The sequence below is a fragment of the Myotis davidii genome, unplaced genomic scaffold (assembly GCF_000327345.1).
Source record: "Myotis davidii unplaced genomic scaffold, ASM32734v1 scaffold93, whole genome shotgun sequence".
In the NCBI taxonomy this organism is placed as follows: Eukaryota; Metazoa; Chordata; class Mammalia; order Chiroptera; family Vespertilionidae; genus Myotis; species Myotis davidii.
This window is the reverse complement of record NW_006292095.1, coordinates 11064706-11078092: the sequence shown is the minus strand read 5'-3', so window position 1 is coordinate 11078092 and position 13387 is coordinate 11064706. Positions and strand designations below refer to the sequence as shown.

General features: G+C 39.1%; 1 protein-coding gene across 2 annotated transcripts; it reads right to left on the bottom strand.

The window, feature by feature from the left end:
* Nucleotides 1–1306: 1306 nt before the first annotated feature.
* Nucleotides 1307–13131, bottom strand: SARAF (store-operated calcium entry-associated regulatory factor). 2 transcript variants are annotated; one of them, XM_006765621.2, is made up of 6 exons: nt 12761–13131; nt 8943–9121; nt 7307–7712; nt 4997–5126; nt 4202–4296; nt 1307–1454 (listed from the first exon to the last, which is right to left on the bottom strand). In XM_006765621.2, exons 1-6 carry the CDS (start codon nt 12858–12860, stop codon nt 1429–1431), a joined length of 936 nt encoding a protein of 311 aa, XP_006765684.1. In that variant the 5' UTR covers nt 12861–13131; the 3' UTR covers nt 1307–1428. The 2 variants fall into 2 exon arrangements, with proteins under 2 accessions (XP_006765684.1, XP_006765683.1); XM_006765620.2 differs by having other exon boundaries at nt 4202–4353; nt 12761–13086.
* Between the last annotated feature and the right edge of the window lie 256 nt (nt 13132–13387).

Here is a 13387-nt window from a genome sequence, read left to right as displayed (position 1 = left end):
TAAAAATTTCTACCAAGTTTTACTGATGAAAAAAGGATAGCTCTATTCATAGTACCCTTCCAACTACTCCCTAAATCACATTTTAAAATCTAAATAAAGGTTTGTTTCTAAATGGTTCCTAAAAAGTAAAAATGAGACTTTAAGGTTACAGCTTAACTAAGACAGACTGTGCAACCTTTGGAAGCTAGGAGATTTAATTTTTTCTTTTTTTTTTAAAGCAATTTTTAGCACAGGCTTCCTTCCACACAATTTCCAAAATACTTGTTTGAGAACATTCACCAAATGACTGGTAACTAAGGCTAGATTTCCATGGGAAATTACTGTTTAGGGGGCTAGAACTTCTGCATGAACCATTTTTGGGGGAAATGGTAAAAAGGTAACATCAGTTTGTGTCCAAAGCAGGTAAAAAGAGTAAGAATAAAACCCCTTGTTTTTATTTTTGTCACTTTAATGTAAGACTGAAACTGCTACAGCAATATTTGAGGTTCCACACAGAATTGCATGCTCTGGCTATTAAAGACCTTGGTTAAAGCATTTGAACTTTACTTCTTGAGAAATGAATAAGGAGATTTCAAGAATCTTTATCAGTACACAATCATTCACAACAAACTTCTAGATACTTATTTGTTTCCTACCTTTTCCTAACAAAGGTAATTCTAAACGAAACCCCACCACCATGGAAGGATTCAAAGCTCCTGAGCTCAAAGTGATCAACTCCCACAAGTAACTACAATAGTTCAAATCCCACAAGTTAGGATAGTAGTTCAAAGTTTGGTTTAAATGTTTGAAGAAGAGCAAACACCAAATACTGAATACCAAATATATTATTGTTTCTATGAGGTTATGAACCATGAACAAAAACCAGATTGAAATTTTAATTACTCAGTATCTTGGTATAAAGCAGTGGTCGGCAAACTCATTAGTCAACAGAGCCAAATATCAACAGTACTTCTTCAAAATAGACTCGCCCAGGCCGAAAACCAACTTCTGCGCATGGGCCACGAAGTTTCAATCGCACTGTACGCGCGCCCACACGTGGTATTTTGTGGAAGAGCCACACTCAAGGGGCCAAAGAGCCACAGTTTGCCAACCACGGGTATAAAGCCTTCATTCTTAATGCTTCTCATGGCATCACAGTCTTTAGAAATTAAACAATACATTTTTAGCATTCTACAGTAATCATCACTTTCAAAAACTATAATAAACATCTGCATGTTACACTAACACAATTTTCTACATAAGTATTTTGTCACATTATCAACTCTTAGTTTCACTAAATGATAAAATACAAAAAGCTACACAAGACAAAACACCACAGAATGTTTTAATATTCCCTTTCCCAGTTATTGCTGGTAGCCCTTTTTAAGAGAAAAGTGATGAAAAATCAGAAATTTTGCATCCAGTGTTTGACTTCAACTTTTTACTTTCTTATCGTCTTTTGGTACCGCCGTATCCTAAATGAAAAGAGTAAAATTTATATTATTTTTTAAATGCACTAGAATTGCTTGTAAAATTACAACATAATACATTTTATTGTTAGCAAGTGAATAGAGACATGCGAGGAGAGAATGTGAGCCCTGATGGAACAGGGCTATGCACGACAAAGTGCAGCTCCTCCCCAAAACAGCCCTCCCCATCATCCATTCATCATCAAGTCTACTCAAGTTGCTTGCAGCGAATAACTTTTAGTCCAGTAAAGCAAAGATGTAGTCTACTTTGGGGCCAATGTGGTTCAGGCAATACTCAAAGTCTAAGTCGAAAAGCATGAAAGCCAATGGAGCCCAAGCTATGTCCTACCACCTCTCACAACTCCAGGGGTAAATAGAAATAATGTGGGGAGAGTTTCAGACTTTCCAATGGCCACACATGCACATGTGCTAACGGGTTACAAAATGACAGTGTTCCCACCTGAAAAGTCTTCTTGATTTTTTTCAGGTTTCCTTTAAGTTATTTGGTAATGTTTTACTATTTTCTTCATATAAATCCCATACATTTTAGTTGATATTTATGGTTTTTATAATTTTTGTTTCCACTGAGAATGAGTTTTCTTTTGTCATGCCCTATGTAGTTACATCTATACTAATAAACGCCTAGGTGGTCCTCGCGCCCTTGAGTGCAATGTCATCACAAGATAGCTGCCACAAGATGGCAGTGCACACAGTGGAGGCGGGGCCCGGCGGCAGCTGCTCCACACAGTGAGGCCTGCGGTCCCTCAGCTCTGCCCTTATTCACTCTGCCTACTGGCCTGCTCACCCCCAAATGCCCCCTGCCCCGCCAGCCTGATCACCCACTACTGCCCTCCCCTCTTGGCCTCTAACTGCCTCTACCTCAGCCCCACCACCATGGCTTTGTCCAGAAGAACGTCCAAAAGGTCTCCTGGAAGGTCTCCCAGTCTAATTATCACATTCCCCTTTTATTAGTATAGATAGAGGCCTGGGGCACGGGTGGAGGCCGGCTGGTTTGCCCTGAAGGGTGCCCCAGATCAGGGCGGGGGTTTCCTTGGGGGGTGGGGCAGCTTGGGGGCGGGGCCTGTGGTGGTTTCCAGGCTAGCCACGCCCCCATGGGGTGAGGGTCCCCGGTGGGGGGGGGCGGGGCCAGCCTGGGTGAGGGGCTGATGTCTGTTTGCAGGCTGGCCACGGCCCCGGGCAACCCAGGCTCCCAGACCCTCCCTGAGCAAAGGCCACAGCAACTAGAAGCAGGTATCTGGTATTTATTTATCTTCTATAATTGAAACTTTGTAGCCTTGAGCGGAGTACACAGCCAGCCAGGGCAGGGGGGAAGCTTGGCTTCCTCCATCGCCAGGAGCAACCCAAGCCTCCTGTTGGCTCCAGCTCCGTGGCTGCCGCCATCTTGATTAGGTTTATTTGCATACTCGCTCCTGATTGGCTGGTGGGCGTGGCTTTGTGAGTGTAGTGGAGGTAAGGTCAATTTGGATGTTTCTCTTTTATTAGCTAAGATTAGCATCCAACACCATAGGTTAGTATTGCTTGTTTTTAAACATGTATATTTATAAATATGAATGTTGTACTCCTCTAGTATATATTCTTTTGTGCCTACTTTCTTTCTATTTGGCAAACCTATCCACATGATTGGATACAACTATGTATTCATTCTCACTGTTGCACAGTAGTCCATAGTATCAATAACTCAATTTATTCGCCCATTTTATTGCTGATGGGTAATCCAGTAAGAGGCTATTATGAATAGGGATGCTATGAACATTCCTGTACTTATCTTTTGGTATACAAGCATATGCATTTCTATTGATATATATCTGAGAATGAAATTGCTGAGTCTTGGGTTCAATTAGGTAATGCCAAACAGTTTTTCAAAGTGATTATATTAATTTATATTCACAGCAGCATTAGGAGAATTCCACTGTTACATTTCAAAACCTATTTAAATATATTCTACCAATTTCAAGAATTAATCATTGTTCTATAACTTCCCTCTGCTGAAGAAGACACTCAATATGCAGCATCCCATTATTGCCTCATTGCTTACCACCTCCCATTCTCTGCTAATTAGCTGGATGTTTAACTCCAAATAGTTGTTTTTAAGAATCTTTGCATTTTGCAAAATGTCCTCTTAGTAACTATAACATTATAATTAAAATCTTGACAATTACTTAAAATACGGTTCAATTTTTATTGAGTTTTACTGAACTTTAAAAATTCAAATTTCTACCTAGAAAATTCCCTTTTAGAACTTAAAGCAGCAGTCTCAATCTGTGGGTCATGACCCCTTGGAGGTCGAACGACCCTTTCACAGGGGTCGCCTAAGACCATCCTGCATATCAGATATTTACATTACGATTCATAACAGTAGCAACATTACAGTTATGAAGTAGCAACAAAAATAATTTTATGGTTGGGTCACAACATGAGAAACTGTATTTTAAGAGCCAGAAGGTTGAGAACCACTGACTTAAACGATCCGTAGATATCACAGAATTAAGCAAATATGGACACCAATGTCCAGGAAGGTTTCAGTTAAATCCTTGGTTGGTGGCAGAAATTTAAATCAAATCCTTGTTTGATTTTTAAAGAATGTTTAGAAGTGCAAGAAAAGGATGAATTTGAATTACATTTTAATCTCAGTTAATTATGCTATTAATATTTTTGGTGTGCATACCAAATAAAACCATGATTGCTAAATATATAGTTAATCATCTTCTGAACTTCCATATTTTTGCTCTTACCTGATGCTGTTCTGGTTTTTGTCTGTGAACTTGAACATGCTGAATAGTTACCGGAGTCTCCACAATGCGGGGAGTAAGCACGGCTACTTCCTGTGCCGAAATATGAGGGATAAGACGGGCGGTACCATGAGTCTGAAAAGGGTGTTGTTGCCCTATAAAGACATAAAAGTATATCAAGTATTTTTCTTGTGCATTTAATTTTTAAATACCTTCCTATCCCTACACTATCAGATAAAAATCTTTATTGTGTTTTTTCTTCAATATTCTGGTATATTAGGATTAACATGAATTAAATACTGTTTCATATTTCTGATATTGTTATGGTCATTGCCATGGAGGAAGAAAATGAAAGGGAGAAACAGCTTTCTTTCTGAATTCAAACTTGAATAAAATCTAAACTTAAACTACCAATAATATTGAAGACATTCCAAAATCTGACCCTAAGTTTCTTCCAGCCTTACTTCTGTCATTCTCCTACCAAACCAGAGTTCTGTTCCCCAAATACTGTTCTTTCCTGCCTATTTTCTCAGATGTCAAGTAAAGTCTTTTTCCTATCGAATGTTATCTAATAAGAATGACATAGGAAGAAGAAATATAATGAAAGAAAGTAACACACACAATATTGATCACGGCACATATAGTATACCTTTCCCCACCGCCAAAGAACCTGATTTAATAAGGGTAATTCATCATAATTTATTTTCCTTATCAAATCCAGTCAAACTATAAGCAAAACAAAGAACTCTCTAAAGAAATTTTGAATTAAAGACCAAGTGAGATAAATGCAAAGCCTACCTATTGCTGCCAAACAAATATCCTAATATTCCTCCAGTTCCCAAGCCAGTCCAGAAACCTGGTCCCGAATTTGCATTTCCTTGTTGTCCTGTGAAAGCACTGCCAAAACCGTAAGTTGCACCAGGAGTTCCTAGAAATAAAAATTATTTATTAAGTATCCTCACTTAAACAAAACATAGCCTATAGAACCAAAGATAATGGGATATTTCAATTATTTCATCTGTACTATTTTTTATTGTTGACATTGTTACAGATGTCCCCATGCCCCACTCCACTCAGCCTCTGCCCTCTCCCCCAGGCCTTCGCCACATCCATGTCATCTGTAGTACTATTTTTTACTATACTCAGGCCTCAACTTATAAACAAGTTGAATTCAAAGTGTTTTAGTAAAATATGGGTTTATAACTAATGATTTATTTTAGGATGAGGGGTCTTCCTATAAGGTCACATTTGCCCTGCTTAAGATGAGCTATTAGAAAATGACTCCCACTTATCAGAGTTACTTCCCTTCTGCATCATCAACATTTCTAAAAGCTCCAGGAGACAGCTATGTTTGAGTGTCTAATGGAGGAACCCAAGTGGAGACAGCCAGATATTTGTATCAGGTGGGAAGTCAGGTCTTAAAGGAACCAAAAGGTATCTTCTGCTCAGAGGAACTTTTTTAAAACTAATGTGTAATATACATAAAGTATGCAAATCAAACGTGTGAAACTTAATAAATTTATACATATGTACCTGTGCATGTAACCACTACTCACATCAATAAAGCATTTCTACCACGCAGAAAGCTTCTTCCTCATGACCATTCCCAATAGACACCCACCCACATCAGAGATGAGCCTTTCTCTGACTTCTTTCACCACACTTTAGTTTTAGCCATACTTGCACTCTTTATAAATAGAATCATATGGTAGGTACTCTTTTGGTCTGGTAAATCACATCTATGAGAGTCAATCCTATTACTGTATATATCAGGTTTGGGGCTTTTAAAAAATAATGTGTGGTATTCCATGGAAAGAAAGCACAATTTGTCTCATTCTAATGTTTATGGACATCTCATTTCCAGTGTTCGGCTACTGTGCATAAAACTGCTATGAACATTCTTGTGCATGATATTTTGTGTATGTATACATGCATTTCTCTTAGTATGTATCAAGGAATGGAACTACTGAGTCATAGAATAGGTGTACATTTAGGAGATACTGAGTTTTCCAATGTGTTTTACCATTCTAACTCCTACCAATAAGTTCTAGCTGACTACCCTCAGTTGACTACTTAGCATATAATGTTAGCCATTATAGTGGTTAATAATGAATTCACTATGCTTTTAATCTGCATTCTCCAGATTAATAATGCTAAACACCTTTTCATACTTTTATTGGATATCTGGATATCCGGATATCCTCTTTATTATAAAATATCTGTTCAAATCCTGTCCATTGTTAAAAGTGAATTGTCTATCTTTTCTTAGATTTGTAGAAGTTCTTTATATATTCTACATATGCACCTTTTGTTGGATATGTGTCTTATATTTTCTCCAAGTATATAGCTTGCACTCTTATTTTAAATAGTCTAATCTATCCATCTTTTCTTTCATGGATGGTATTTTTTGTGTTCTAAGATATTTTTGCCTATCCCAAGATCATGACAAATATTTTCCTACAAAAAAATAATATATATTATATATTTTTTTCCTACATTTTTATCTAGAAACTTAATTGTTTTACCTTTTATATTGAGATCTATAATACCTGAATAAATTTTTATGTATGGTGTGAGACAAAAGTTCAAGGTAAATGTTTAAAGCCCTAGCTGGTTTGGTTCAGTGGATAGAGCATCAGCCTGCGGACTGAAGGGTCCCAGGTTCTATTCCCGTCAAGGGTGCATCTCTAGCAGGTTCCTCTCTAGCCCAAGTCCTGGTTAGGGCACGTGCAGGAGGCAACCAATCAATGTGTTTCTCTCACACTGATATTTCTGTCTTTCCACCTCTCTTCCACTCTCTCTAAAAATCAATGGAAAAACACCCTCGGGTGAGGATTTAAAAAAAAAGGTAAATGCTTATTACCAAATCTGATCAAGCTTTTCTGATTAAGATGATTTATAATTTAATCATGCATCCTTAAAATAATAATCACAAATATCCTTATAAAGAAACAGAACAAAAAAGATAAAAGAAGTTGAAAGTAAAAAATAAAATGAAAAGACAAATCTGCTTGGTTTCCCTGTGGTAACCATTTTCTATTTCAGAAACTGCACAGGATTCATACCTCACACGAACCCTACTTAGTGTCATTGCCTCAGCAAACATACCTGTGAACCCTGGCTTAAAGCCCGGGGGAGGGGGTCCTGCTGAGTTGGTGAATCCCTGAAAACCGGGAGAATACGGAGGAGACTCAGAATACGGTGGAGGAGAATCTTGACCACCACCAAGGAACAACTTATAAACTCCGAAGGCAATAGCAAGTAGCACCACGATGGTAATCAGTCCACTGATGCCACTGGAATTACTTTTATAATAATCAGAGAATGGGCTAAAGCCATTGTTTTTGCCAGACTCTCTCAATTTCTTCAGGCCAAGTTCCGTGTAATCTAAGTCATACTCCAAGCCACAGGAGCCTCTTAGTACATACTGGTCTTCAGAGGATTCATAGCCTTCACAGCTCACCACAGTTTTTCCAAATTTGTATGCAACATCTAAATCAGTCTTACATTCCCACTGTGAAGAAAAGCAGAAATAAGTTATTAGAACCAAAAGGTTTTTTTTCACTTAATATATTATCATTTGGGTTATCTAACTGCCATAAAACTGCAAAATAAAGCAAAAAATGATAAAGTTCAGGACAATAAATATGTCTGCGTTGGGAGGAGAGCAAGCTAGAGGCCTTGAAGATACTGGTGATGTTAATATTCTACCACTTAAGTTAGGTGGTGGGTACCTAAGTGTTCATTTTATTATTATTCCTTCATCTTTACATATAGATGTAAGGACTTACTTTGTACATATTAAGTATTCCCTAATTTACAAATTTTAAGCAAACTTTCTAAATTTGAACTTTTTACCACTGTTGTTCAAGATGCTTTTAAAATAGGTTTTAAATGAGGAGGCTCAAAAATCAGCATCATATATGAAGCTATGGTAGTTACATACAGAAACATCAATGATGAGAGAATCACTGATCAGCCACCTCCCTCATCCCCACATTGGGGAGCAAGCTCGCAACCAAGACAACATGCCCCGACTGGGAATTGAACTGAGACGCCCCTGGTTCACAGACCATGCATAATTATCATGCTGATGGAAGTGGCAATTGTCAACACAAGTTTCTTGCAAATAACCAACTATCTTAAATTCTTTTGAAAGCAGGCAGAATACAAAGTAGAAATATATTAGTATTGATTTAAATTGAATTCATTCAATAAACTTCTAAAGAATAAATTTTGGAACTTCAAAAAGATGGTCCAACCTAAGTACAAAATGCCAGTTCCAAAGACAACAAATGAAGCCCATGGAAATGCTTTTGTGCAGGAGCAGCCACCCTCAGTTCTAAAACAACTTTAGAATCAAGTGTGTGAAGCACAAAAGGGACACATATACCCCATTTACAACCTACAATTCCTTATCATCTTAACTTTACTTCTTAAGGGCAGGTTGGTACCTGAGGAAATGACATAAAAATGACACCCAGGAGAAATCCTCTACTCCCCCCAAGTATGTGAAAAGCTTTGAAAATTTACTAACGTCTTGAATATTCCCAGGCTTTAAAATCAGTTCATTTCTTTTGGCGCATGTTTCTTCCAGAGAATAAATGACTGATTTACGTCTATATATTTTAGGTTAAACTGAGATTTTCTATATATTCTTCTCCAAAATACTGAATAATGTCCCGATAAACACTTTATTAAATAAAAATCCCATTTAGACGGACATCAATGTAATGAATATTACCTGTACATCGTAACCATCCCAGCCTTTGTTCTGGCACTGTATAACTTTTGGAGTATAAGTATCACATCCAGCTGTGCCTCCAACACATCTCAGCTGTGGAATCGGACTCAGCCTACGGGAGGTGGTATAGCGATCATAGTGGAGGGTAAGAGCTTGTATATCCCGCAACAATATTCTGTCTGAAATCGTAAGAACACAGATAACCATATAGTAAATACCTTGCCAAACTTAAGACAGTTAAATAAAACTCTTGTCATATTAAATACTCTGAAAAGTAAGGGTCTTTCTCGTCGTTTGAGGATGACTAAGAAAGAGAAGAGGAAACACTCTCCCAAAGCCATACCAACAGCGTTCAGGCTTCTTGCACAAAATTCAGGTGGTCACACCTTTAAGGCCCCCCTTCATCAATTCAGGGTGGATAACCCCTAAACTGCTTATATGCTGAAATATACTATGGTACAACAACATCAACGGATACTTAAAATAGCAAAAAATATACATCAATGTTTCTGAAGCACAATTAAAGACTTAAGTGCTAACAGGTGAATAACTTAATAAAATTTTGCTTTATTCATACCATGGAAATATTCTACAGTAGTTAAAATGAGTGAACTGGAACTCATGAATCAGACTAGAAATAGTAACAACATTTATGCAAAATGCAAGTTGCAGAATGTTTAGTATGACAGAATTACATAAACCTTGAAAACAAGCAAAACAGTACTACATACTGTTAATGTTTACATAATAATGTATATAATGTATATATTATGAAAGTATGGGAACACAAACAAGAATAATTAAACTCCAAATTCAGATGAGAATCTCTGAGGAGAGACAGAGAGAAGAGGCTTTAACTAGCTCTCTATCCCTAATGTTTTATTACTTTGGGGGTGGGAGATTTGCTGCCAAAATGATAAAATGTGAAGATTCAATAAAAATGGGTGGTGGGTATATATGGGTGTTCATTGTGTACATGTTTAAATATTTAAAATATTTCACAACTTTAAAAGTCAAAACATTTAAACTGTTTTACAAATTAAAAATCACATTGACAAAGAAGTTTAACCCCTATAGTGCCAGGGAGCACGAGTGCGCACTCCTCCTGTCTTTCGCCAAAAGTGCCGGGAGCGCTATCGCAATTTTTTTTTCTATTAGTATTTTATAATACAATCAGCAAACAATATATGTCAAAAATGAAAACAAATGTAGTAAAGGTTTCCTTAAGTTTTTGAATATGTAACTTCATTTACTTGTGATTCATAATTTTTTTCCTAAACTGCTGTAAAATCAGCAAAAATGCCTTGGCAATTTTAGCATAGTTCCTAGGATATTGGTTGGCACTCAAAGGGTTAAGAATAAAAAATCAAGACGAGGACATTATGTCTGGCATTCATTACATAAATGAATTTTAAAGTGTTATTGGAAAATAGTCTTCCTACTTATCACCCTTGGATTATGATGGAAGATGACTGTGGACTGGTTCATTCAATATCCATTTCACCCTCAAAATGACAGCCTCCTTGCAAAGCTAAGAGGATTCCAAAAACTCTTCCAGCTGTAGTTCCCAAAACAGAAACTCCAGGCAGGTGTGGCAAGCAGACTGTGCAGTGTGGGTCCTTCGGCAAGCAAGCAGTCGTGGGGGCTCTGGGTTTCCTGACAGCGCTCCCGTACCCCATAATTAACTCCGTGGATGTCAAGAGGCTTGATGTGAGCAACCCACTTTTCATTGCTGTATGTGGCAGGCATCACTCTCTACCATTTTGTTAGGACCTAATTTCCTATATTCAACATGTCAAATTATCAGAATTTTCTACCACCCAAATTCTACTAAAACTATAATAAATTGATTGTTTTGATGATGTGAACGAACGACATCATGTAAAACAGAAAAGGAGATGGCAAAGGAATTTGGAAAGGTGCAAGCCTACAGGAGGTATAATGGTAGGTGAGTAGATGGACATAAAAGCCAAATGCCAGACCAGGAAGGCAGAAAACTGAGAACCAATGTGACATAAATAATAGAAGCCCTAAAAATAATAATAAAACAGGGAATTGGCAGGTCAAAGCTTCCTGAAAAGAAGCTACATCCCAGAACCTCTCCCCAACTCTGTGCTGCTGCCACTGCCCCTTCTCCACCAAGGAAAATGTCTGGAGAGGGTAAAACCCTAGAGCTCTGTACTAGGGGATATCTGGCACAATAGAGAGCATAGGTACAAAAACATAAAAGGGATTCCAGTAACTGCATGACTCTGAAAGCTGAAAGCATGAACCTCTTTCCCCACCTGATTCACAAAACACTAGCAACCATTCCCTGGCCCTCTGAGTGAGTGACTGAAAGTCTATTCCCTTTGTAACCTAACCGAAAAAGAAATATTTAAATATACTAACATCAGGAGTTCCCAAACGAAGAACTACCCAAGCATCCCTATGGTCACCAGGTCACCCCACTGTAAAGTTCAAAGTTCAAAAGCAGTAATCATACACTAATAGCTTCCAATCAGCTTTTTGGTTCGCACCCTTGATTTAGAGCAGACAGCCAAGAATTACTATGAGGAAAGCCCCTAACATAGAATACAACCCCCTTGATTTAGAGCAGACAGCCAAGAATTACTAAAAATTATGAGGAAAGCCCCTAACATAGAATACAACTACCACAGAAACACTTTGGAGGAAAGAGAGACTATACTGAGAGAAGAAAACTGTTTAAAAATTTTTTAAAGCTATGATATCCTCAAAGTTACTATAAAAGAACACTCAGAGAACAAAACAAGAGCTCTTGGAAATTCAAATCAGGGCAGCTGAAATGAAAAACTCAATAGAACTATTAAAAGTTAAAGATAAGAAAATTTCCTAGAAAACAGAGCAAAAAGATGGAAAGTAGGAGGGGGGTAGAAAATCTGCTGCTTAAGTTAAAAAACATAGGCATTTCCTATCACCAAATCACAATGCAATATTGGTACACTGCCCACCAGCCCTTAACATTTTTACTCCGTAGAGCAAAAATGGAATTTTAAACGTTTAAACGGCATTCTTTAATTCCAATTAAACAGCACACATCATTTATTAAGTGGAAATCTGTATGTATGTGATATATATACACACATACATATATTAATTATAAGTAATATTATTGATCCCACAAAAATTCGTTAGAGAAGTCTAATAACATAGTAATATAAAAGAACCTTTTCCCTAAAAGTCACATCATGTTCCATCACACACACAAAAATTATAAGATGAAAATACTTCTTCTATTCCAGAATAGGGTGAAAAACAGAAGAGCTAGCGTCACGCAATGTGCTTCACTGTAATGGTCACAATAAGAAGCATGAGTTAAGCTCAAATATATGATCTGCTCACCTACCTACAGGCTTGCTGCCCTATCCCTTAAGTGTGACTCCGACGCTGACAGTGTCAAGGAAACTGCCAGCCCTAGCAACAGGCAGCCATGACAACAGCCAGCGACATCAGGTAGTCATGACAACAAAGCCAGAAGCGCAGGTGAGCCTTGAGCTTTCCCCGCCAGACACCCGGATGTGGGCCGTTGCCCGAGAAGTGACGTTGGACAATTTCTAGGAGTCCAGGGAAGGAAGGGACGTTAAGAATACAGAGTCGTTCCGTCCCACCAACTCCTCAACGGTCCCCGCTCTCCCGGCGGAGGTCTGGGAAGAGAAAAGGCACCTATGAATAGTGAAGGGGATGAAAATGAGGAATTAGGGCAGAAAAGCTCAAGGGAACGAAAATGGTCGCCCGCAGGGCCTCCCAGAGCAGGCGCAGGGCGGCAGGCAGCAAGAGGCGATGAAGACAGTACTCACTAGGGTCGTTCCAGCCCAGGGCAGGGCCTGCGATCAGAAGCAAAAGGAGGCCGAGAAGAGGGCAGCGTCTGTCCGCTCCGGGCCCACCGGCCGCGGCCATGGCGCTGGGCGAAGGTGGTGCGCGGCTACCAGGCACTCGCGGACCGGAACCGGGGCTGTGGAAATCCGCGCGCAGATGCTCAGTGACGCCGGGAATTCCAGCCGCGGAGAAGGGAAGGTGTCTGTCCACAGAGCCTCGGCCTCCAGGAAGGTCCGCGCCTGCGTCACGTCACTGCCGCTACTGCGCGCTTGGGAGTCTGGGTGAGCGCTGCTGGCCCCGCCCCTTAGTGCGACAGGGACAGGGCCCCCTCGTTGGGGGCGGAGCCAAGTGAATGATGCAACTCTGTGGGTGGGGCCAAGGAGATCGCCTAGGTGCGATGGTCAGAGTGAAGCCTTCCCAACGCAAAATCGATGTGTGCAGTCGAGTTATGTATTCCCAAAATCTCAGTAATTGCCCCCAGGGAAGTTATTGTGCCTTATTCAACTTTATGTCTTCAGCATCTAGCATAGCTCCTGGCTCATGATTCGTATTCTATTACTGTTTGCTACAGAGAGAATTTGAGGGAAAGGTAGCATGGAAATATAGTC